Source organism: Cydia pomonella, chromosome 25 (assembly GCF_033807575.1).
Source record: "Cydia pomonella isolate Wapato2018A chromosome 25, ilCydPomo1, whole genome shotgun sequence".
In the NCBI taxonomy this organism is placed as follows: Eukaryota; Metazoa; Arthropoda; class Insecta; order Lepidoptera; family Tortricidae; genus Cydia; species Cydia pomonella.
Window position 1 is genome coordinate 7343947 of NC_084727.1, and position 27532 is coordinate 7371478.

At 36.8% G+C, this 27532-nt stretch overlaps 2 protein-coding genes across 2 annotated transcripts in view; one reads left to right on the forward strand and one right to left on the reverse strand.

The window, feature by feature from the left end:
• Positions 1 to 2292: 2292 nt before the first annotated feature.
• On the forward strand, positions 2293 to 20684 carry LOC133531308 (modular serine protease-like). The gene is made up of 11 exons (XM_061869442.1): positions 2293 to 2305; positions 6487 to 6592; positions 7391 to 7525; positions 8391 to 8571; positions 9300 to 9379; positions 10527 to 10723; positions 14368 to 14580; positions 15249 to 15484; positions 16247 to 16308; positions 19214 to 19425; positions 19890 to 20684. The coding sequence occupies exons 1-11, from the start codon at positions 2293 to 2295 to the stop codon at positions 20267 to 20269; spliced, it is 1815 nt and encodes a 604-aa protein (XP_061725426.1). The 3' UTR covers positions 20270 to 20684.
• Positions 20685 to 20894: 210 nt separating this feature from the next.
• LOC133531328 (modular serine protease-like) overlaps positions 20895 to 27532 on the reverse strand; it is a 34378-nt gene continuing 27740 nt past the window's right edge. The window contains exons 13-15 of the mRNA XM_061869468.1: positions 23372 to 23548; positions 22092 to 22251; positions 20895 to 21756 (exon numbers count right to left, since the gene is read on the reverse strand). Of these exons, the coding sequence (XP_061725452.1) occupies positions 21554 to 21756; positions 22092 to 22251; positions 23372 to 23548 (540 nt within the window). The 3' untranslated portion in view covers positions 20895 to 21553. The remainder of the gene's footprint in view (positions 21757 to 22091; positions 22252 to 23371; positions 23549 to 27532) is intronic.

The window sequence follows — 27532 nt, forward strand, 5'->3', positions numbered from 1 at the left end:
TGGAATTAGATAGCAATATCACTTGCTCCCTCTAACGCATAAATGCCTCCCTGGACGGCCATCGTGTAGAGGAGCCATAAGACAAGTTCAGTTAGCGATAAAAACTTGTACCAAAAATGCAATTAGGCCAAAGTTTTTTTTGCTTTTTTTAAGACTTATTATTTATTGTGTTTGTATTTAAATGATGTATTACCGACAAACTTTCATTTGCTCCTTTCGATTTACCAAAAACTTATTTATTTTATAAGTTGCAGTGATGTTTATTTTGAACTTACTTACCTGATAATACTTAAAAAAAAAAATCCTCTACGAAAAATTTAGGAAAATTCTCTTTTTAAATTAAATTTATGGAAAACGAAGCGTCCCATTTCTAAAATGAACTTCCATTGTTGTCTGTAAAATTTCGAAGAACTTATTCAACTTTTTTGCAAACTTTCTGCTACCTGTACATCTGTATAGTTCGTGTCATCCAAGTTAACGCACAGATTTCTCAAATTTAACCTTTAATAAAATGACAATGCAAGTCAAGGTACGCGTCATCGTGAATGACACTATCTATAACTACTTACTTGCAGATCTGTCACAAATGTCGCATATTTAACCAGTCCTTAGGTAATAATAGATCCTTAGCTACCGTCCAGTTAAATCCCGCGGGCAAAAAGTAGATAGCAATACTGGCAATACTTCGGATCGGAGATCTGGCGGCTTCCTCGTACATCGTATCAACCGTCCAGTTAAATCCCGTGGGTAAAAAGTAGATAGACTTCTCAATACTGGCAATACTTTTGCAGAAATCTCGAAGCGTCTGGTTGACGTAAGGTGATCGGAGAGCTGGTAGCTTCCTCGTACAATCAGTAAGGACCTATTTTAGATTTAAGCTAGTTATTGTAACACCAAGTGAATGCCAGTAGAGAAGCGTGGGCTGCGCAGGCCCAGGGGGAGATGGCGGGACGACTTTAACACTTTTCTTTACAACTGGCCGGAGGCAGCACAAAATCGGGAATTATGGAGAAAGGCCTTTGTCCAGCAGCGGGATACTCAAATAGGCTAAAAAATGTAACACCACTATATGTATACTGAAAGTGGCAAATTTTGTTTGTTTACTATAAAATGGCGATAAAATAATCGATTTTGTTTAAACATCATTATCGCAGCTGATTTCGCAGTAGCGGGACGCAAATAATTGTGCTCAGTACCCCTAGTGTAACTAATTTCGACAGCGAAACGTGACGTACGCGTTTGCGTTAAGTGTCATTTTGTATGAGATTTTTGACTTTCCAAAACGTCCCGCTTGGCGCGCTGTTCAAAAACCCATACAAAATGAGACTAAACGCGTACGTCACGTTTCAAAATCGAATTTATTTACACTAGGGGTACTGATTGGAGAAGTGTTCTATTGTTGGTAGATTAAAGTTCTATAAATTAATTTAAAAACACGTATAAGTTCTACATATGTATAGTTTTATTATTTGGGCGCTTGTCGGTAAGTTCCTCATATTGTTTAAGTAAATATTTAAGATAAAAAAAAAACTAAGGCCCGTTATTGTTTTATTTATACTTTCGCTTTTTAACTACGAGTATTTCAGTACCTATTAAGGGCCCTCCACACTCGTGCGCGAATCGAGGCGCGAAGCCGCGAACGTGAGTGTGGATGGCCCTCGCGTCGATTTCGCAGATTGTTCCCCATTTTTTGTCGGTATTTGGCCCGCGTCAAAGGAGACGCGAAGCGCGAACTTGCACGACTCCACACTCGCAATCTATAGTCTGGAGGGGGCTTTACGGTTCATGAGACACAGCCCGCTGACTGACGGACAGCGAAGGCTTCTTGTAATGTAGCGTATGACCGCAGAATAAGAATAGTACTAGCGTACAGAAAAGTAACTTCATTCAGGGGCGAATCGTGCTGTGCCTTTCTTATGTATGGTACTATCCCTTTCGGCTATTTTGGGTTGTCAAAATTCAAGTCATTATCTTATCTGTGGTCGTACACGTACAGGGACATCAAGTTGTGCCAACCCTAATAATTGCTCGGAGCAATGCTGAGCCGAAAGGAGCCGAGAATACCCGAAAGGAACAGGTTTGCCCCTAGTATGACACCCTTTGGATCAGGAACGGAACAAATGTAGAGGTGCGAGCTCGTGCATAGACTGAATTGTGCCATAGATTAAAAATTTCCAGTCTATTTGGTAGTGTAGGAATATTAAAGCTAGGAGTAGGTATCTGTGGGCACGGCAGTGCCCCCGCTAAGTCTAGCAAAAAAGCGGCATGACTTGGCCATTTCATGAAAACACAATGTATCTCACAAGTAATACAAATTATATTAAATTAGATTGTTTAGTGCGATTTCCAAGTCAATCTGTTTATTTAAAACATTTAAAAAAATATTGATATGGTCGCTATAAGATGCTGTTAGGTTAGCTAATTACGTAATAACTTAAGACAGAAGGTCCCTTAAGTAGGGACTGAATAAATTAACCGAATTGGGTTTACATGGATCTCACAACATTTTACGGTAGGAGAACTGAGTTGCGAGACTTGTTTTTAGGGTTCCGTAGTCAACTAGGAACCCTTATAGTTTCACCATGTCCGTCTGTCAGTCTGTCTGTCTGTCCGAGGCTTTGCTCCGTGGTCGTTAGTGCTAGAAAGCTGAAATTTGGCATGGATATATAAATCAATAAAGCCGACAAAGTCGTACAATAAAATCTAAAAACTTAATTTTTTTTAGGGTACCTCCCCTACACGTAAAGTGGGGGTGAACATTTATTTTTGCTTCAACCCTACAGTGTGGGATATCGTTGGAAAGGTCTTTCAAAACTAATAGGGGTCTTGAACAAACATTTCTTGATAAAGTTAATATATTCGGAGATAATTGCTCCGAAAGAAAAAAAATGTGTGTCCCCCCACCTCTAACTTTTGAACCATAGGTCCAAAAAATATGAAGAAAATCTTGGAAGTAGAGCTTAAGAAAGACATTAAATGAAAACTATAGCGGATATGATCAGTTTAGCTGTTTTTGAGTTATCGCAAAGAGTTTCCCCTTCATAGTAAAAAGACGTACACCCACAGTTCATCCCTTGATTAACAATCTACCATACTTTAAGCTCCAGTTTAGCTTATTGTGACGGAAGAGTAACTACGGAACCCTACTCTGAGCATGGCCCGACATGCTCTTGGCCGGTTTTATTTTTTACAAGTTGTTTTAATTAGCTAGGAATATAAAAGATAGGAAACATTCGCGGCACTGATAATGCGTAACCTGTGATCTACTAACCATATTTTAAGTAGATAAGGTGTTCTTGCGAAGTTAGGTGCGAAGGTCGAATGGGACGAATCCCGAAATGTGAAAAAATTCAGTCCCATAATAAAAATATCATATCAATAAAGACATTCACGGCGTGTAACTTTTGATGTCAATTTTTAGCTGATATCCTGTACTATCATTTAAAAATAAAAAAAAAGAACAGGTCATTGACCTCGTTTTCGAAAACAAAGATAACATGTCAAAATAAAGCGGCCAAGTGCGAGTCGGACTCGCGCATGAAGGGTTCCGTACCATTTAAGACGTATTAAAAAAAATCTACTTACTAGATCTTGTTCAACATTTTACCACTTTGGAAGTGTCTCTCACGCAAACTATTCAGTTTCGAAAAAAATGATATTAGGAACCTAAATATCATTTTTGAAGACCTATCCATAGATACCCCACACGTATGGGTTTGATGAAAAAAAATTTTTTTTAATTTTATGACGTATTAAAAAAAAACTACTCACTAGATCTCGTTCAAACCAATTTTCGGTGGAAGTTTGCATGGTAATGTATATCATATATTTTTTTTAGATTTTTCATTCTGTTATTTTAGAAGTTACAGGGGGGGGGACACACATTTTTTCACTTTGGAAGTGTCTCTCGCGCAAACTATTCAGTTTAGAAAAAAATAATATTAGAAACCTAAATATCATTTTTGAAGACCTATCCATAGATATCCCACACGTATGGGTTTGATGAAAAAAAAAATTTTTTTAAATTTTTATGACGTATTAAAAAAAAAACTACTTACTAGATCTCGTTCAAACCAATTTTCGGTGGAAGTTTGCATGGTAATGTATATCATATATTTTTTTTAGATTTTTCATTCTGTTATTTTAGAAGTTACAGGGGGGGGGACACACATTTTTTCACTTTGGAAGTGTCTCTCGCGCAAACTATTCAGTTTAGAAAAAAATGATATTAGAAACCTAAATATCATTTTTGAAGACCTATCCATAGATACCTCACACGTATGGGTTTGATGAAAAAAAATTTTTTTTTAAATTTTTATGACGTATTAAAAAAAAACTACTTACTAGATCTCGTTCAAACCAATTTTCGGTGGAAGTTTGCATGGGAATCTATATCATATATTTTTTTTAGATTTTTCATTCTGTTATTTTAGAAGTTACGGGGGGGGGACACACTTTTTACCACTTTGGAAGTGTCTCTCGCGCAAACTATTCAGTTTAGAAAAAAATGATATTAGAAACCTCAATATCATTTTTAAAGACCTATCCATAGATACCCCACACGTATGGGTTTGATGAAAAAAGATTTTTTGAGTTTCAGTTCTAAGTATGGGGAACCCCCAAAATTTATTGTTTTTTTTCTATTTTTGTGTAAACATCATAATGCGGTTCATAGAATACATCTACTTACCAAGTTTGAACAGTATAGCTTTTATAGTTTCGGAAAAAAGTGGCTGTGACAGAATCGGACAGACAGACGGACATGACGAATCTATAAGGGTTCCGTTTTTTGCCATTTGGCTACGGAACCCTAAAAAGTGAAGTTTTAAAGACAATTTTTATTTATGTTATTAATTCTCGAGTAATTGTGGGACATTCTCTGTGGCGTTTATGCTTCAAATTTATGCCCTAATTCATAAGCTGTCGATTGATTTTTTTTAATGTGCGATAGGTAAATGGACAAATAATGGTACATTAACCAAGTGCAGTATTTAGTGTTTGGCAACATAAAACTTTGAAAGGGTATATTTTTTAAATGGTTGAGAAAAAACAGGTATGAGGGGTGATTTGTCGATAAAATTCATCGTACTATACGTGGGTAACGGCTCCACTATACGTTGACAAACACATTGTATATATCGTATTTTGTTTTAAACTACTTACAATAAAATATGTGCCTGTATTATTGTATCAATTTCAGCCACGGCGCCTTTCTCGGTGTTTGCTGAGACCGGAGTGTGCAGGTGAGAGTATATAATTTTTACAAACTTTTGACATAAGTATCTATATCTACATACATTAGGTACCTAACTTACCGTAATTTTTAAATGACCTTTTAATACACGTTTGAGTTCGGTAGGTACCATCAAGTGGTAGGAGAGGTATTAATAGTTCATAGTGTATTGCTGTCAAATGATATCTTTTTTTCCTTTTTTTTTAGAAACTTTAGTTTGACGAGGAATGAATTTTTGACAACTAAATGTAATTTCCAACATTTCGATAAAAGTTTACACAACCCCGCAATCAGCGTTCAATAAATTGGACATTAACATAAAAAAAATAAAAATAAAGTAAAAAGAAATAAAATAAAAAGTTTGCAAATGCTACACTTAAATTAAAATGTATGATTTCTAATAATAATAGTAATATGGTTCTGGTTCTGGTTATGGTTCTACATGACATTAAAGGTCTCTAAGGGGCCTCTACGTGTTTGATCTATATCCCCACGCAAGCCTATCAAAAGACCGAGATTTATAGGCCCGTGAAATTCAAGGAGATACAAAAATAGAAACAAAATATTAAGAATTGGTCATTTTTATCTGTAATACATTGTTATTGTTGTGATTATTTTATTATATGTTCTATTATATGTCTGATATTGTTGCGGCAAGCAAGAAAGTTTACTCAATTTCATGGTAGATGGCGCTACTCTGCATACATCGCGCATTACGAGTTCCCAGCCACCTATATAAACGGCGGCGGATTGTCAAGCTTTTTATTTTTGCAATATTCTTTAACGAATGAACATGTATACGCGTTTAAATGTTATAATATAAAAGTGTGTTGTAAATGGCGTCTCAATTCTTATTTCACAAAATATGAGTAACTAGAGTGTACAGATATGGTCACTATAAAATGTAGTTAGGTTAGCTAATTACGTAATAACTTAAGACAGAAGGTCCCTTAAGTAGGGACTGAATAAATTAACCGACTTGGTTTTACATGGATTTACGTGTTTGATCTATATCCCCAAGCAAACCTATCAAAAGACCGAGATTTATAGGCCCGTGAAATTCAAGGAGATACAAAAATATTAATAAAATATTAAGATATGGACATTCTTATCTGTATTTGCATGCATTTAAGTATGTTCTATTGCATATAATAAGATTGATTGATTGATTTAGTTCCCAATTACTCCACTTAACTCTATATTAACTTTATTTCGGTTCTGTATTTTTTAAGCATTTGCCATATTGGTTTCAGTGAGGGTGAAACCAATATGGCAAATCCCCGCGGACGCCAAGTGTAACGGAACGCCCGACTGTCCCGACGCGAGCGATGAGACACACGCTCTCTGCCATAACCACTAGTAAGTATCTACTATGACATTTAATAAAACAAAGGTGCCAAGCGCGCACCGGATGTACAAAGACTTAGCCTTATAGACGCCACAGGTGACCATAAGGCTGGCCAGTATTTTGCTCAACGCATTAACGTGGCAATGCGGCTAGCCTTCTGGGCACATTGCCCATCGGCAGTGACTTGGAGGACGTGTTTTATTTACAGGTCTTTATTTTAAGTTTATTTATAGTTTGTATTATTATTTTTTAGCTTATGTATAATTTATTGTTCCATATTTAGTAGATATGACGTTCCTAAAACGTTATAATAATAATGTAATGATACTGATGATTATAAATGGATACTTAGGGGGATGTGGGACAGATTTGTACACGTTTTTTTTTTAAATCTATTTTAGGGCGCAAACTCGTAAATATTTTTCTACTTAGTGACAGTTTACTGCGCAGCGCCGGGCGGCGGCTGGGCAGAATGTTTTGACAACTCTGCTGAAAGGACATATATTTTTGTACCGTATTCCTTTTCCTTTTTTTTTCTTTTTTTTTCTTTGGTGCCTTGATTGATATTTATTGAGATACAATTTCACAGCATTACAGCTAAGGGGTGCCAATACGCTGTAAAATGAAGTTATAATAATGCTTTAAGTTTTAGTATAATAACTGATAAAGTTATACGATAATTGAGGGTTTCACATTAGTATGAGAGTACTAAAAGTAGGCGGGGGTCAGTTTTACTTTGGTTTTACGTCTTATAAGTATAAAAAAATACTAATATTTCTACAGTATTTACCTACCTGTTTTGCTTCTAGCTGTCACCCCAACTCGTTCCGCTGCGCGTACGGCGGTTGCGTTGGCAGCGCGGCAGCGTGCGACGGCTGGGCGGAATGTTTCGACAACTCGGATGAAAGGCTGCTGCGGTGCAGAAATAAAACTGGTGTTCTAGAGTAAGTAGTATTTATATCGAATCTTTATTTAAGTATATATCGCCTTTCATGAGTTTATCTAACTAGGCGCCTGATCTCTGAAGAAAATATTTTATGCGCTCACAGCGCGTTCGCTAGCTCTAATTATGTACTTTTATCTAATCGTATTTGTGGTAATTAGGTACATCAATCGTTGTAACGAATAGGTATCTGTAAAAGCATAGTTTCAAAAGAAAACATATTCCTTTCGTAAAACATATTTTTTTGTCTTAAATCTCTAAAACTTCTTTAAGTAAACCATTACCAGTTATTATAACACGTTGTCGTAATGCCTCTACGAAACATTTTCGCTACAGCCAGTAAAACCCACTTACCCAAAAACTTAGCATAGAGTCGAACCAAGCTATTGGCTCAGTTGCATTGGTCAATAACTCGGTCGATATAAAGCGTGCGGGAACTCCCCGCAGGCGGTATAACGATAGTGAAACTCATAAGTCGATAGGTCGGTCGATATACAGCATGCGGATGACATGAGTTGCAGGCGGTAAGGTGGTATAACGACTAGTGAAACTCATAATGGCATGCGTTTTGGAAATCTCTCGCACCCTGCATACGGGACCTATCGTCGAATGAAGGTAGTTCCCCAAATGCGGGCCCTATGGCATGCGTTTTGGTAATCTCCCGCACCCCGCATGCGGGCCCTATCGACCAATGAAACTGAGCCTTAAGTAAGTCATGTCATAATTAATGTCAATATTCTATGAGTTTATTACGTTAATAGTGTCACTCTGCCTTTTGGTTCCATTCACGTCGGTGCAAACTTAGCTCAGACAGACGGACAGTTAGCTTAGCGGTGAATATGTTAAAAATTCTGTTGTTTATCCAGTGGTGAATTCAAGTGTGAAAACGGTGACAAGATACCAGTATACCAGCTATGCGACGGCGAGAAAAACTGCGCAGATGGTACAGACGAATCCGTTCGCGCATGCGCGGGGCGCCGCTGCGGGAAGGGCCAGTTCCAGTGCAAGTACGGCGCGTGCATCCCAGCCCATACAAAGTGTGATGCGGTATGTAAAATTAAGCGGATCCCTTTGTTTAACATAATTATTGAAAGTCATAATGTAATGATTGTCAGATTATGATTAGTCATAATTCTGAAACCGTTAATTTCAAGATTTTCGTAAGCTTATCCTATAGATAGGTTAGGTTAGATTTGTTTTATGGAAATCCTGAAAAGTTATGCGTTTCTGAGAAAAACCAAATTATGACTAACGAAAATGCGACCAAACGATACGTTATGACTTAAACTATTATGGGAAACAATAGAGACCCCATTATGAAATATATTTTTACCTATCAACCATATCCATGCCCCTTCTTTTGATTTTATTTGAATTTTATAAGAGTTAGAAGCGGAAACTAATACCATGCAAAATTTCAAAAGCTTGTAACTGTTATATCCAGAGAGGAAAATTGGGAATCCGTGTGTATAGAGATGCGATCGTCCCCTTTCGTTAAAGGCTCGGCCCGGATCTGGAGCGTTCTAGCTTCATCATCATTCTCGAGACCCTACCTTTCTAGACAGATAAAAAAATCTTATTAAAATTTTCGGACTAGGGCACCTTGTTCGATTCCTGGCAGGATCGCCATGTGCGGATGGCATTAAAGAAACAACAGCTTGAATGTTTTTTTTTAAATGATATATTCTGATCTAACTATGTAGTTCTTGCTTACTAATTACATACTACCTACACCATAACCATGCTATTTTATATGTTGTATTGTAATGTGACAGGACGGTCACCGAGACTGCGCTGATGGATCGGACGAAGATGATGTTCTTTGCAACAGACCGCAGACTGTGATCACCAATAGGTGAGTTCAGATTGATATAACTTGCTTTTATTAATCCTACAAATGAAATTAGTACAGGATCACCGCACGGCACGAATGGAATCAACGGAACTTTCAGTGTATGAGTGACACATGTATGTATACAGTCAGAGCCACCATTTTATTGGTGATTGTCATATACACATAGATATTTTCATTCGCTCATTCGTTCCATTCGTGCCAGGTCTTGTGAATTGACCTATACTATTGCCATTTTGAAAATGTTCTAAGCAATACCCTAAAATCACTCCTTAAAGAAAACTCATATCTACTATATTCCAAGGACAGATTTCCATTTGAATGTCCAGGGGTTTACAAAATCGACTGTAGATGTCTATTTATTGTGTATCTTAGACGGACTCTAACGCCTTGGCGAAGTTGGCCACCAAACGCACGCTCCTAGTGGACACACTCATCTTTGACGCCGACCTATGTTTATTAACTAAATGTACCGTGTACCTGATGTACCATCGGATGGATCGATAACAGAGGGCCTACCGTGAAGCAGGGATCGGAACCGGTTTTTTGCAAAAACATCGAAATAACCATATATTTCGGTTTATTTTATACTCTAAATGTAGGACTCAGTTGTGTTTTCAGATAACGGCTTCGTATTATTAGATTGCCTAATTAGAAATGAAGTAATTAACAAAGAACGAAAAAATACCGTTTTCGTTCCCATACAAAAAATACCGGTTTCCGATCCCTGCCGTGAAGACAGACGTTCGTAAATTGCGGCCATCTTACACTCTCTCTCATTACGCCTTAATTGGAGTAAAAGAGACAGATGCCCGCAATTTGCGAACTTCGGTGTTCGCGGTAGGCCTTCAGCGTCAAGCCCGACGCTTGGACCATACGTTCTGTGTCCTTAGCCCTCGTATAAATTGTGGGGGCATCAAGAAAATGACAGAGACGTGACGCTATTTTTTAACACTCCTTATATAGCCTATACGCCGATGTTTGTCATTATAAGATTTGAGAACTTAGCTTTAAATTCAACAATATATAATACAAATTTCTGTAGGTTATTAAGATAGCTGCCATACGCGTCACGTCCTTGACAAAGTAAAACTTTTTGAGGAATGTCCCTGTCGCACTCAGTTTGCAATCTAACGAATAATATTTCTAGCGACGTGGAATGCTATCTGCCCTCCTGGCCAGATCACGGTGCATTCATCATGACACTTGGGCCAACACACGCGATCTCCCACCGATTTCTAAGTTTGACCTTCATCGTTGAGTGCGAACCACCATACCGCCTGGAGGTTCCCGAAGAAATTCACTGTGAGCGCGGCGAGTGGTCCGCACCTATTCCTGAGTGTAAACGTAAGTATAGTCCGTCGATGTCAAGTATGCATGACAGGAGTTTATGGTCGTCCATAAACTCCTATGAAAATGTGATGTTCATGCTGCCTTTCAACGGAGACTGAGTGGAGATGAAGGGAATCAACGACTCCATCCATAATCCAGCGAAGTGGAGAAGAGATATGGATTACAACGATTTGTTGGTTCTCCTCGTCTCCACTTATTTTTTTTTTTTTTTTTAATTTATTTAGAAACCAAACAGTCGTATAAACATATCAACAATGCAATACAAACGATGTACCACAACAAAAGGTAAATACAACAAAAAGACCTGGAGGTTCATAAATTATAAATTATGTTAACTGATATAAATATAGTTATATAGCTACTTAATGCAAATTTTTGAATCTGATAGAAAAAAAATAACTGATATCTGTACTCATATATTAAACAACTTACTTTTAACTATATCTTTTAGACTTGCCAACGAATTTTGAAAACAATCTACTTCGAATAGATTTTTATTATAGTAACTAGGAACTCGTCTGAAAAAGGTATGCCTGGAATAGTTTTTGACCGAAAAACTAATATGAAACAGCGATCGAGGGCGTAAGGGGTGATGCGGACAACTGAAAGTAACTAATCTTAGTAGATTAGGGCAATTAATAATATTTTTTAGAATTTTAAACAAAAACATAACGTCTAAGTATATCCTACGGTTAAAAAGAGAAGGTACACCAAAATGTTTCGCCGCCAACGTTGAATTTACAAAATAAGTACCTGTTCTATAACTTAAAGATTTTAAGAAAATGTTTTGAATTCTCTCCAAACGGTCAATATGGACTTGGTATTGTGGTGTCCAAATTACACTCCCGAATTCGAGGATACTCCTAACTAAAGAATAAAATAATAATTTATAAGTATTTGGCCGTTTGAAGGGCTGTCCTACACGAAGAATCATTCCTAACCTTTTATATGCACGTTTACATAAATTATCAATATGCTCATTATAGTTTAGTTGCGAGTCCATAGTGATACCTAAGTCCTTAATGGAAGATACTCGTGCTATGTTATTACCAGACAAATTATAATTATAAATTATCGGGTTGTGTTTCCGATTAAAGCTGATAACAAAACATTTTTCTGTGTTTAAAAACAAATGATTATTAGAGCAATATAGAACAAAATTATCTAAATCTTTTTGCAATAATAGGCAGTCTGCCTCCGAAGACACGGCTTTATAAATCTTTGTGTCATCAGCATATATAAGGTGTTCAGAGCTACGGAAGCAAGCCGCCATATCATTTATATACAGGATAAAAAATAAAGGACCAAGGTGTGACCCCTGAGGTACTCCAGAGGGGATGGGGAGAAAACGAGATGTGTACCCTTTCAAGGCCACGGCTTGACTACGATTAGAGAGGTAAGATTTAATCCACCTCAGGAGGTCACCGTGTATACCGAGGTCGAGAAGTTTCTTGATCAAATTATTATGGTTAATTTTATCGAAACACTTCGAAAAATCGGTATACACGGCATCCACCTGGCCCCCAGAGGCTAACCTATTAATAATAAAATCAGAAAAGGTAAGTAGATTGGTGTCAACACTTCTACCCTGGCAAAAACCATGTTGACTGGGCGCGATATGATGACAAAAAGCAGCTGTAATTTTGTTATAAACTATTTTTTCTAAAATTTTTGCGAAAATATTTAATTTACTAATTGGCCTATAGTTTGTAACCAGGTGAGCATCCCCGCTCTTATAAATAGGCGTAATCAGGGCTCTTTTCCATACCACAGGGAAATAACCACCTGACAATGATTTTTTATAAATTAGAGTTAGGGGTGCAGCTAACTCTTGGGCACACATAATAATGAAATAAGGATGGATCATGTCGGTACCACTACCCTTCCCAGCGTTTACTCTCTTCAAAAATCCATAAACACAATCCTCTGTAACATCAATGCAACTAAGATCTATAAGTGAGTCCTCAGGTACAGGTAGACAGTCAGGAGCGACAGAAAGATCAGGCACAAAAACCGAGTTGAAAAAGTCATTGAAGTAATTACTTATAGTAAGACCATCGTTGGATGTATCGTTTAGGTATGACATTTGATCGGGTACATGATTAGTTGGAAATTTAGATTTCATAAAAGACCAAAAATATGATGGATTACTATATATTTTATCTTCAGTTAGTGAAATATATGTTTTATAACACTCAGTAGCCATCTTATGCTCCCTGGATCTTAAGAGTACGAACTCCGCCCTATCAAGGGGATTTCTATACCTTTTCCACCGTTTATGTACTGATAATTTTTGTTTACGAAGCTTGATAAGTGCACAAGAAAACCAAGGCGGGTACCCATTATTCGAGTTAACACATTTATGAGGAATATAACTTAAAATAAGTCTTTTTAAAACAGAATAAAAATAAGAAACCGATTCCTCAACATCCATATTTAATAAACATGCCCAATCGGTTTCGGACAGTTCCTTACGGATAGAATTATAGTCGCCGCGGCGGAAAATAGGCTTAATAGTATGGTTCGGTTTCAATTGAGGTGAATAATTTAACGAATTAAGAGCCAAAGATATATGTAACGCCTTATGCTGTGGATCCTCCGGCGTAAGCGGGGACGAACTAGCACTAACCTCACAAATTACGTTAGCCATAACGAGATCAAGCACTCGTCCATTTATATTATAACACGAATTAAATTGGCTTAATCCAGTCAAAGCGATGAAATCGGAAAGAACTATTGCAGTTGCGTCAACATTAGGCTCCATAGTAAGAGTATTTGAGTTTGGGCACAGGGACCAACAGGCATGAGATACATTAAAGTCGCCTACAAAAACAAAAATATCATCTGGATTGGCGTGCATTATCCTAGCGGCATTATCGAAAAAACAGCGTAATGAATTAATATGGTCATCATTGTGAGGAAAATAAACACAAGCTATATGCAATAGTGGGTCGGCCGGTCGGCGGCGGACGGGCGGCGAGGCGCGGGGAGAGCGAAACTTATCTTCGCCTTAGTCGAATAGCAGCTTTATACTGGCCTTGTTACACTTAGTCTAAGCAGACTTAGCTTACCTACGGACTCTACAATAGTACATTACTAAAGAGGTCGGGATGTAGGGACTTGCCGGCCGAGTGTGATATAATCAGCCAAGCGAAGCGAATCCGAGATGCTTTTCTTCGCTAATATTTTTCTCACAAAATTACAAAGTACAAAGCATGACGCGTGATGTGCGCTCAAGATCATTATGCTGGCCTAGGCCGACAAAGTTGTACTCATTTTTATTGCCGGCGCACTTAGTTTAAACGCGCGCAATGCGACGTTTCGCAGCCGATTGTTACGAAGGTCAATACGATATTTCCACGCATTTTGATCTGCATACGTGTATTCTATGTGAGTAAATTCTTTGAACATTACTTAGAATCATTTTTGAGAAAAAGATCTAAATAGAAATTAGTTTCATACCTAATGATAGTAGTGACACCATGTTATTGTATTATCATCTGTGCTAAATTATTTTTGCAAATTTGAAATCGATACGGCTACTAAAAGTAGTTTAATGTTAATATTGACTTGCAAGATTTTATTAAATTGTTAGTTCATCAGTTACAAGTGTGTTATTAATACAATCTTAATTCTAGTGCCACCTGCCGGGTCGAATCTTTGCGTGTTACCAGATTACCCGTACGTAGGGTCGTACTCTGTGTCAGGAAGGCCGGACGCACGCCCCGGAATGATGTTTGACGAAGTGACAGTGAATGTGACGTGTAACGCGCCGTACAGTCGGGTCGGGCCCGAGGAGCTGCAATGCTATTACGGCCATTGGTCTGCAGAGAGATTTAGCCATTGCTGGTGTGAGTACACTATTAAGTAATAATTCTGCAATCGTAGTAAATTCGGACGCTAAGCAAAATTTACTGCTAAAATTGTATTTAAGGTCCCCAAACAATTGGCTCTTCAAAAATTCTGAAATTGAAATTGAATTGAAATCGAGAAGTAGTAACCGATAAGTTCCATTATCTTCTCACGCCATGCTGCGACAGACACCACGCAATCCGCCACCACATATGTACACAATCCTATATAAAGAGACGGACGGCGAGGCGGACTGCAATATAAAAATGTCAATGAGGGGCTTTAAACTACATGAAACTTCGCATGGACATTTACGTAACATAAATCTATGTCTGAAACTTGTTTTCAATGCTTAAAATTGTATATAAAAAATGTGTACTTATATAAAACTTCTATTTGACAATTTATTCTCACAATTTGATATAAAAACATTACACAAATCTTAATCTAAATCTAAATATAAATACAGAAACAAATTACATTATATTATTAGATACATGTTATCTACAAGGAATAACTGCGTTTGGGAAACTCATCTAACAAATCATGATCAGAATGTCGTTTTAAAATTAGAACGTAGTTTCAATTTTATGGCGGCTAGATTCGTGTAACTCTTTAAATCCGGGAAAACGGAAGGCACCGAGGTGAACTCCAAATTATTTTCCAGATTTCTGCGAAAATCCACGCCACCCTAGCGTCACATATTATTGCGGGGACAACTATGACCAGGAATGCGGTGATTTAGTGCAAAGTGGTGACAGTGCACGACCAAAATGCAACGACAATTACCATTCTACTAGAGAGCTTCAGAGTGTGAAATGCTTCGATAATGGTTGGTTCTTCCTTCAGACCTGCGAACCTGACATCGGTATACCGGAACCTAACATCACTATTTCAAAAGAGGTTATTACATTTATCCGGCCGCTGGGCACTTTTAAAAGTCGAGTTTTCCGTTTTACGAAATGTGGTTATAATATTTTACTTACTTTTTCAAACAATAATACTTTAGTTTGCATTAATATTTTCAATGAATTGTATTTTAGAATTGTTGATGTGCTTGTTTTTGCTTGTATGTAAATTCCATGTTGACGTGTAAAAGTGCCCTTGTGGCCTATTTGCTGAATAAATGTTGAAGTTGAAGCTGAAGTGAGAACATCGTTACTAATTATTCAAAATTTTAAAACTTGTCCTTTGTTTATTTTAACACTACAAAAAAATATATTATGTCGGTAGTCTTTTTTTATTTATTGGCAAAACGGAAAACCTGAAAAAGGTTAGATCTGAGAACTCCTATAATAGCTTGACTTTGTGTAGGTACTCATGTAAAATCTAAGTGGTTCGCAGACGATCAAGCTTTCCAAACATATAATATATGTACTTGATCCTGACGACGTAAGAGACGTTTGTCATTTGTCAACCAGTCTTCCTCAAGTGCGAATGACGCAATGACAGGCCAAAAAATATGACAAGCGCTTTCATTCACGTAAGGCCGCTTAGTACTCGTATACGTTCGTTGTTATCATCGGACAAATTGTTGTAACCCGGTCCAGTGTCCAGTGAAAACAGCGGTGCGTCGAGAACAGTTGTTGTGATCGAATACGACGTTCACGAAATACCGGAACATCGATGAATTTTTTTATCATTTATGATAATTTATTTTTACAGGAGGATACTTTGGACAACAGTACGCCAACTGTTATCCCCAACTCGACTCCCATCCCAGATGTGTAAGTTCTTTTTACAACATTATTAAACAGTAACCTTAAATATTAACCTAGAATACTAATAATATCCTCTACCCGCAAAAAGGAGGAGTGAGGAGAGCCGAAACGGTCATTCTTTCGATTCAATTTTAAATCTTTATTTTGAAATATCAAAATCCCATTTGTCTTGACAAGTTTTGATATGTTATGCTAGCTGTTAGATATCCCTACGCATACTAGTAGTAATTCAATATTGTTCATTCATTCATTCTTTTAAAATTATGGTCAGTCCAGTGAGACTATTTCGCCTAATACAACTAAAATTGTACAGTTAGTACAAACAATGTACAGTTATTTTATTAGCTATTGTAAAGCGATAGCTGAACTTTACAAGTAGCACGTGGACTACCGGCCGTGTAAATTCTGCAGATTGAGAATACCCTCTCTTGTAAATTTGGATTTGTCTGTCCACAGAATGCTTCTTAAAAAGTCACGGTCTTCTAAATCTGTGTGCAGCAATAAACGACAAAATTGGACACGATTTCCAAAGTCGTTATCTTCAAGACCTGTAAATTAAAAACGAATCAGATTTTTAAATGGGATTTTTAGTACACGATAACATGAACAAAACATAAAAACTGACTTTGCTCGCTGAGCCGAGATTCAGTTTGTAATTACAGGTACCTGACTCTCATGTCAAAGTGTACGAGTTAAAAGTAATTCAAACGTTCAATACCTTGTACTGGAGTGTAGTGAAATGCGTGTTTGTTATTTTGGCGAAGAACTTTCCACACCTTCCAGATAGAAACTTCGAATAATGCGGCTACATCTCTGATACTTCTAGTCGGGTCTTCCTCGAACATTGCTAAAATCCGGTTGTCAACTTTAACACTGTGTCGCACCACAATCCCTCTTGGTTCATTCACGTTCAAATTTCCAGTTTCCCGTAAGCGTCGGTAAGTGTTTTGAAACGCCATCAAAATGTCTGCGTATTCTTCATTCGAGAATGTAGCCATTTTCGATTAACTAAAAGTCAACGAGAAGAGACTAACTAAAACACAAAATAAACTTAACAAAAGACAACAGTATCAGAATTACAAATGTATTAGCCACTAGAGACAGTCAAATCGCGACTAAAGACGAATCTCATCCTACCCTCAGCTGCACGGCTCGCCTTTGCTAAGCTGATTTGACGTTTAACCCATGAAAGAGAGAGACAGCTGCACTTACTGTAATGTGTGAGAGGGAGATGGCAGTCCTTATCTGTTTCGCACATGTACTTTAAAACAACGTACATTTTCTTATCTTATCATGCGTAATTGCGTTATCAATTACGCTCAAGAATGTGAAAGTTGATCTTCAACTCCAAGTTCAAAATTACTAAAGATACCTACCTAGATTTAACTTTTCACAACCTGCAAACCAGGCCGTCGAAACATGAAAACACGCGTGTGAAAAGACACAGGAAATTTCAAAGGAGATACAGCGTCAATGTTCGATCCCGGACACATCCGTCACTTTTCGACTAAGTTCTAAACATGCATTTATGTATTTTTTGTGTACTTTCGTCAGTAGTGACTAATCTGTACTTTAGTTTTTGTTTGTAGTGTCTATCTAAAATACTTTAAAATGATTTTTTTCATTGCAGATGAAAATGTACCCAAATTTATTATAAGGTTGTTTTGATCACTAGTGTCAAAATCAAACAAAAATTAAAGTTAAGTACAGATTCGTCACTACTGACGAATTACACAAAAAATACATAAATGCGTGTTTAGAACTTAGTCGAAAAGTGACGGATGTGTCCGGGATACTTTGCCGGTTGCGTCTGTTACGAAAAATCGCCAAAAAAACTAAGTTAATCAAATGATTTTAGTATGATTGTACATCATACAAAAAAAGACAAAACAGAATGTTTTACAACAATTTTAAGAACGTAGGCTTGTTTAGTTTTTTTTTTGTTGCAAATCAAAGTTGACCTTTGACTAAATTTATGCATGTTGTAAAACCTTTGAGGGTCAAAAAAAGAGATAGTGTTGATTTGTTAGACCTGTACCCCAAAAGCATAAAATTGTTGTAGTAATTCACCGAATCGCATTTCACCTCGATCTCATATTTAATTTTCGCATTGTGTCTCAATAGTTTTTTTTTCTAGTGGTTATAAGTTTTAGTCGCATTTCACCTCGACCGTACATTTAAACATCGCGTTGTGACTCAATCGTTTATTACTTTAGTCGCATTTCACCTCGATATGTATTGGCGACGTGATTCAACGCAACGTCAACGTCACATAGATAAAATTTTAATGAGTTTGATAGCACTTGAGGCTTAATCCTACAAGTACAAAACGTGTTTAAAAAAAAACACTTAATTTTAGTGCAAGCATCAAATTAACGTATCAAGTTAAATAGAGTCCCAAACAAACGTCGATCGCGGCGAAATGCCTCTTCGGTAACATACTACACGAAAAATTAAAATACTACAAATTAATTATACTAATGTCAAAGGCTACGGGAACAAGTGCGTCAAGTAAAAAAATCCAGTGATATCTTTTTCATTCAAGGTGAAATGCGATTCGGTGAATTACTACAACAATTTTATGCTTTTGGGGTACAGGTCTAACAAATCATAGTGTTGTGCAACGTTACACATAATAATGAAATAAAAATAATATCTCTCTACCAATTACTTTTTTAATTTATGTTTAAACGAGCCGGGCCAGAAGATTTATCAAAAACAACAAAATTATCGAAAAAAAAATCAACGGGGGCCAAAAAAATGTTTAAAGGGCGTGGGGAGATAGGAAACAACCCCACTTACCCGCCATTTTAATTTGGCTAACGATGGACCAAACATCCTGTATTTTGTATAATATATTGAATAAAAACTATATAAACTTTCAATTTGATATCTTATACCAATTTCACAGATCTACAACACCGAAAAATCTCTGCGTGTTGCCCGAGAACCCAGAATACGGGACATACTCAGTGTCAGGAAGGCCAGACGCACGCCCTGGTATGATGTTTGATAACGTCACGATGGTCGTGTCGTGTGAATCGCGGATGCGCCCGGTCGGTCCGGTGGAGATGCATTGCTCTGACGGCAAGTGGTCTGTGGACAAGTTTACTTCCTGTTGGTGTGAGTAGTCAATTTATTGTAATTGTATAATTAGGGTTCCGTAGCCAAATGGCAAAAAATGGAACCCTTATGGATTCGTCATGTCTGTGTCTGTCTGTCCGTTCGTATGTTACAGTACAGCCACTTTTTTTCCGAAACTATAAGAACTATACTGTTGAAACTTAGTAAGTAGATGTATTCTGTGTACCGCATTAAGATTTTCACACATAAATAGGAAAAAAATATACTTAGAACTGAAACTCAAATTTTTTATCAAACCCATACGTGTGGGAAATCTATGGATAAAATGATATTGAGGTATCTAATATATTTTTTTTCTAAACTGAATAGTTTGCGCGAGAAACACTTCAAAGGGTAGGGTAGGGTAGGGTGTATACATATACCTACTTTTTAGGGATATCCGAGTTAGTTTAACCCTGTAACGGTAGTCAAAAGTTAAACAAGTTTTGTTTATTCTTTCCCAGATTTCTGCGAAGTACCACGCCATCCCAGCGTCACTTACTACTGTGGGAACAGATATAACGTAAAATGTGACGATTTCGTTATAAGTGACACCTCGGTCTACCCAAAATGCAACGACTTTTATAAAACTACTGTACAGATGTTGCACATGTCATGTATCTACGGAAATTGGGACTTCGTTGAAACCTGCGCTTTAGATTATAATGTTTCGTTAGATGGTAATAATATGACGGTTCGTTTAGGTGAAAAACTGGTGTTACATTTGTCTGGATCTGAGTATTCTTTGGCAGTGGATATAAATTCTGAAACAATTATAAATAAAACTGTGCCTGAACCTAAACTAGAGTTACGTGACTTTGACTATACTGACTATTGGGGCTAAATCTATTATCTTTCAGTAATATTCTCCTGTATATTTCCTTCTTTTCAGTTTCTGTCTTTTCTATTTTTTTGTTTTTTAAATATCGTTTTTTATCCTTATATTCGAGCGATAGAGAGGCAGATAACGATTTTAAAATGTTCAAGCTGTGCAAAGAAAGGTATGTTTTTTCCCTGTTCCTGTTAGCGGCAAGATAACATAAAGTGTCCGGCGTAAGCATAGTTTTAATATCCGCGTTACACCTTAGTTACTCATTGCTTTTGTATATTAGAAAAATAATTAGCCGTACATACACTTTGAACGTTCGTCAATCTGTCGAAGGGCGAGGTAGCTCGAATCTGGGCAGGGCGGTGCGTGGCCGTTTTGTATCATAATACTATCACTTATTCTGTGTCTTAGGTTTAAGTTCTGCCAGAAGCAGCGATTTTTTCGTTTAACAAAAAATTATACAGAGAAAATCGTAAACAATGAATAAATGAAAAATGAATGAATGAAATGATGAATTTCGAATGTTACTTGCGATCTTTATGCATAGTGTACACAATAACCTCCTTTATAGTTTTGTTTTTTTTTGTCTCTCAAACACTGCAAAATGTATTTTTTTTAACACAAATATGTAATAAAACGATTTAAAACTTTAGAACTTGGTTTTATTTTGTCAGTATTTATATAAGTTGAGCATACGCCTTAAATATAATCATTTTTACATATCTTTTTATATCAAGCCCCGTACGAAATAGTAGGTATTCCGGGCGAAGAAAATGTTTATGTTTAGCGTATATGATAGTTTATTTAAAATAAAAACTTTAAAATATAAATTAATGTCATAACACTAAAAAGAGCTTGACGTTAATCGTGAGCAAATTGACTATTACGTAACAAAAACGTCCTAATAGTTATCATCTTCAATCTTAATTCCCAGCGAAATGGAGAAAATTGACTGTTAACTATTAGTATTAGACTGTCAAACACTTGGATTTTTACATTAAAGATCACAAATGATTTTAATATTCTTGTTGTTGTGTTGTTCTTTAACGTCTCTAGAGAAGACTCAATTCTGTATAGTTTGCTACAGTTCAAGCTTAGATAAAAATACAAAAGTAAAAAATACATCAAGTCTTAGAGGCGAGGACTTTCTTTTACCAGGACTACACTCGAGAGCAATGAATGGACATTGAGATAGAAATGTATAGATTATCAATTCTCCACATTAACATACTCGTGGAGTGTTTTGAGTTATGACGGCCCCCAGTCTAGTTTGGTATGCGTCGGTACCAACTACAATTATCAACTCCTGTTATTAAGATGTTTCCTAACAAAGTCGTCATGCTTAAGCAGCTGTGTAAAGCTGGTATACGAATTAGCATTGCATTTGTGTCCGTTGCTAGGAGCAGTAGAGACCACTCCTCGGAGATACCATCGTTGCACGCTGCGTTCGACCTCAGGAAATACTAGCCCGCCGCCGCTGTCACCTTTGCAGAGGGCCGTGCCTGTAAGATGGGAAAATTCCCTGATATTTTAATGTGGGACTATCTCGTATGATTGTTAAGTCGTAAATTTACGGAGACAGCATCTTCGGTCTTTTAGCAGTAGGCACGATATATTTAGGATATAAGGTCTTGCGGTATAAAGAATATGGCTTAAAAATGAGGCACCAAGGGTTGAGGCTCACTCAGAATTTCTTTGAACTATGTACGAAAGATTAGATCTGGGAAGTTGAGGAAGAAAAACTGGAAAGCGGAATTCAGGCTCCAAAATAGCAGAAACTGCCCTGGATTTCACCGATATAAAGGCTAGGATGAGGTAAAGAGAAAGATAAACCCACCATTCCTAGTGCCTGCGCATATTTTGTCGCTGGTAATGTAGCTACGGAAGTCGAAAGGAAGGTCAGCGATGCACTGCTCCACGTCCACGTACGGCAGTTCTGTCACCTTGAGAACTTGTGATGCATTGCCATCTTCTGAAGTCAAGCCCCAGCCGGCCACCTGAAATAAAAAATAAAGATAAATGTGATAGAATCATTCAATTGGAGTATAAAAAGTATGACCGTAAACGTTAAACTCCTACAAAAATACGTGCACTACCACACTTTGGCCTGTGAAATAGACACCTATAACTATTGTTTATCGACTAGGATTCATTTTCTAGTTCTGCGTTAGAAGGTGAAGGCGTTGCTTCCTTTTCGTCGTTCGGCAGTTGAGACTAGAAAATTTTCCTTTTCCATATTCTCGAATTGACCTGTCACTCATCGAGCATGCTATTAAAAGAGAAGCAGACAGAAAATACTTGTCAAGCGCCTAGGGCTGCCATCTGCCCGGGTTTCCCCTTACTTCTACACTTACTTATTGTTTTATCATTAGAAAAACTTCACAGAAGTAAGCTGCCTTGGCCCAAGTGGTTCCAAATTGGGCATCCGGGGAGCGCCCCAGTTATTTTTAATTTTAACGGGTTTATGGCGTGTTTTAAAGCTACCATGCGTCTGCGAGCCGCGTCCGCGTTACATTTTGCTGCGGACTTCATATGCCGGGCAGCACTGTGGTTAACACATTGAGAAAAAGGTGACGATTGTCAATGTCTTAACCACGGTTTGCCTTATTGTTTTAGATTTTAATGTTATTTGTTTAAGGTTTGTGTTTGTTTATTTTAATAGTACATTACGATACAAGTGCGAAAAATAGGAAATTCGAAACGAGTGGCGATAAATTAAAACACGACCGAAGGGAGTGTTTTAAATCGACACGAGTTGCGAATTACCTATTCGCACATGTATCGTACAACGTTTTACAGTACATATGGCCCTTTAAATGTTCGACACAGTAACGTAATATGCTACTTCTCGCACTAGTGCTATAAAGTAGCCCCATATGTACTGTAAAAACTATTTTAATTATATAATTATGACTCATTATGGTACTTGAAATAAATGAATTTATGTTTTTTTTTTAACAAAAATGTAATGTGATAAAAAATGAGCATCACCACCATCACGATCATCACTAGCGGAGTTGCACATCACCAGTGCAACTCCGCTAGTTCCCTGTTTCTTGAACCAGCTTGTGTCTGTTTTAGCTATTTGTATCTCTAGTGATCGCTCTGAGTTCCTACCTTGCCAACATTCCCAGGTCGAAGCTGCCGCTCTTCAAACAGCACGCTAAAGTCGACGCAGACGGGGCGTATATAGTTGGCCAGCACCACTGGCGTCACCAGAATGACCAGCGCGATGTCATCTTGGAAGTTGCTGGCCGCACCAGAAAATCGAGGCGGCACCTTTATGTCGCTTACCTGTAAATTATTGTATGTACCTGTAATATACCTATTGGATTATTTTACTAGGATTACTCTGTTCAAGGCTAGAGTTCTTAAGTTATTTACCTATTAATAGAGTCATTCACTAACTTACGGAAGGTGGAGATAAGGAACGAAATCTCCATGTACCAAAAAGTGTAATCAAAAAACTTTAAATAGGTGGCGCTACAATACCTAGAGTACTTGAACAAAAAAATCAAATCATAGACAGCGCAATTCACTCCGTTAATAACGCCTAGGTTCTTAGCTACTCTAGCGCTACTCTGGGGAGATTTGGAACTATTATTTATAGCTGACAGCTGGACACTTTTGCAACAGTTCTACCATAAGAGATGCCACTCCTCTTAATTCCACACTCCATACACTAACTGTTAGTCTGTTAACTCTAAAAAATCGTTTATCTCTATTACGTTGATCATTTTTTATCCTTGTCATTTAGACATTTGTCTTTGGCAGTGAAAGGAATATTTAACAAAGGTTTACTTAACTTTAAGACTAAGGGGGTATTTTTTTTAGATTATAAGAGATCCAGCTAGTAAGGTAGAAATATAACGGTGACATATGGGGATTTTTCCATATGGTTGTACACTTGAAATATAAAAGACTTGTGCTGAACTATGTTTACTGTACAGACATTACGGTCGCGGATATCAATGTGAATGAGAAAATAAAAGATGCATTGTTTTCACATCGCTTCAAGGCCATTTAATCCAATGACTTGATTCAGATTTAACGACTTGTTATAGTTTTGATCTAATTCTATCTTCCTTTAAGACCGCTCACGCTGGGACATGCCAAATGAAGTAAAATCATGCATCAGACGCGCGCTAATCACCAAGGCGGAAGGAAGGTATCAAAACTAGTTTGAAGTCGAAATTAAACTTTCGTGAGACATATTCTAAAATATTTAGATACCACGGTTACACTCACTTGAATTGCGCGCCGCTCGCTTCACCGTTCGTTGCTTGCGGGTGGCGTGCAGTCACGGAGTCAAGCAATTCAATTCAATTCAATTCAATTCAATTCAATTCAAATTCAATTCAAATATACTTTATTCATGTAGGCCTAGCAACAAGCACTTATGAATAGTAAGACAGTATTACATATAATTATCTTAATCTAATTATCAGAGCAATTTATTGATGTTGTAAATATTATTCCATATATAATACTAATGAATATAATTCATAGATCAAATTTAATACTAAAACTTTCACAAAATACAGTCATACAAAAAAAAATGTATAAAAAATACTTGTCTAGATTGTTTCTAGAATAAATTCTAAATGTCAAACAAATATAATAAAAACAACAAAGGAAATACATGCATTGGAATATCCATTTCATCATCATTATTCAAATATAATAAATAATTAATCATTTCGAATCACAATTAATCCCACGTTGTTTTATCATTCATGTAGTCTTGTGTGGTATAATAAGCTTCAGAAATAAGTTTACGCTTTACATGATTCTTAAATTTATTAATTGGTAACTCAGTAATATGGTTTGGAAGTTTATTATAAAATCTCACACAATTACCCATGAATGATTTTTTAATTTTATGGAGCCGAGTGAAGGGCACGGCGAGCTTATGTTTATTTCTAGTATTAATATTATGAATGTCACAATTTTTCTTAAAATCGGCAATATTTTTATGCACATACAGAATATTCTCATAAATGTATTGACAGTGCACTGTCATGATGTCAATTTCCTTAAATTTATCTCTCAGTGAGTCTCTATGGTTCATTTTATATATTGCTCGAATAGCCCTCTTCTGCAGAACAAAAATGGTATTTATCTCTGAAGCACCACCCCACAGTAAAATACCATATGACATAATGCTATGGAAGTAACTAAAATATACTAATCGAGCTGTTTTGACATCAGTTAACTGACGGATTTTGCTTACTGCAAAAGCTGCAGAACTCAGTCTATTCGAAAGAGTAGCAATATGGGGACCCCACTGGAGTTTAGAATCTAAAGTTATACCAAGAAAAACTGTACTATCAACTAGTTCCAATTCCTCATCCTTCACAATGACACTTGTTTGTACATGCCTTACATTACTAGTGACAAACTTAATACATTTAGTCTTATTCTCATTTAACAATAAATTATTAACATTGAACCAATTTACTACTTTAGAAATAGCATCGTTTACATCATTGTAAGCTTGTTGCTGTCGTTTGACTTTGAAAATAAGTGAAGTGTCGTCTGCAAACAATACTATATCATGGTGGGTCTTTACAAGGAATGGCAAGTCATTTATGTAGATAAGGAACAGGAAAGGTCCCAATATTGACCCCTGTGGTACACCCATAGAGACCAATGACCCCGGTGATCGCTGTCCATTCACATCGACCCTTTGTATTCTACCATTTAAGTAGGACTTAAGTAAATCCAGTGCCGCTCCTCTAACTCCATAATAGTGTAGTTTCCTGATTAATGTTTCATGACAAACGCAGTCGAAGGCCTTAGACAAATCACAGAAGATACCTATAGCATCTCGTGACTCCTCCCAGGCATCGAAGATATGCTTAATTAGCTCAACACCAGCATCGGTTGTCGAGCGACCCCGTGTAAAACCAAACTGCTTATTATGCATTAAATTATTGACGTTAAAATGTCGTACTAATTGAGAAAGAATTAATTTTTCAAAAATCTTACTGAACGTTGGTAGCACAGATATCGGTCTAAAGTTAGTGGGGTCAGAGTTGCTACCCGATTTAAATAAAGGAGTTATTTTACTATGTTTCATTAAATCAGGAAACTCGCCGCAATCAACACTGTTGTTAAATATAATTACTAAGTCAGGCGCTATAATTTCTACTAAGGATTTGACAGCATGGACAGAGACTCCCCAGAGGTCATTCGTTTTTTTGACATTAACCGAATTAAACGCCTTTACTACATCGGAGGTACAAACACGTTCAAAATGAAAATCTCCACAACACTCTGGAGCGTTATCTTTTAATAGAGTAACAGCAGATGAGGGTGATGAATTTAAATCCTTAGTTGTGAAAACTGGTACGTCAGTGAAAAAAATTTCAAATTCTGTAGCTACTTCTAAATTGGAATCTATAATTTTGTTATCAATATTTAGTTTAAAATCATTCACTCTGTGTTTCGAGCGACCAGTCTCCACATTGATTACTTTCCAGGTTGCTTTAATAATGTTGGTACTATTTTTTATTCTTTGACTTAGATAATTTCGCTTAGCTATATGACAATCTATTTTAAACTTTTTCGAATATTGCTTGACACGTTCTTTAAATTCATCACTCGTGTTAAACCGCCGTTCCTCATACAAGGCATACAGTGCACGTCTTCGTTGATGTAAGTCCGCAGTAGCCCACTCACTAAAAACTGATGCACCACTAACTACGACCGATTTTGAAGTAAATATCGCATTATAATGATCCATAAAAGTGTGAAAGAATGAATTATACATACTATTTGGACCCATATCGGAAGACAAAAAGGGTAGCGCCTGAACTAAACTTTGCTTCATTCTTTCTACGCGGTCCGAGGTTACTGGTACAAAAGTTATTTGTTTTCTCACAGTATTTTTCCTTAATGTCTCAAATACCATTAATTGACCTAAGTGGTCTGATTCTAAATTACTGATAACTTTTTTAGTAATAGGAACAATATCAGTGAAAATATTATCTATACAGGTTGCACTAGTAGCAGTCACTCTAGTAGGCTCCATAAACATGTGGTTGAGATTACCAGATTTGAATAGATTCAACAATCTACAAGACATTGTTGAATTTTCTAAAATATTTACATTAAAGTCGCCGCATATAAATAATTTCTTACTAGAAGATGATATTTTAAGTAGCACAGAATCCATTACACTTTCAAATATTTCAAAATTACTTAATGGCGGCCTATACACACAGACAACAATAAATTGCTCCAATTCTACTGCACTTAGTTCTATAGTCCGTT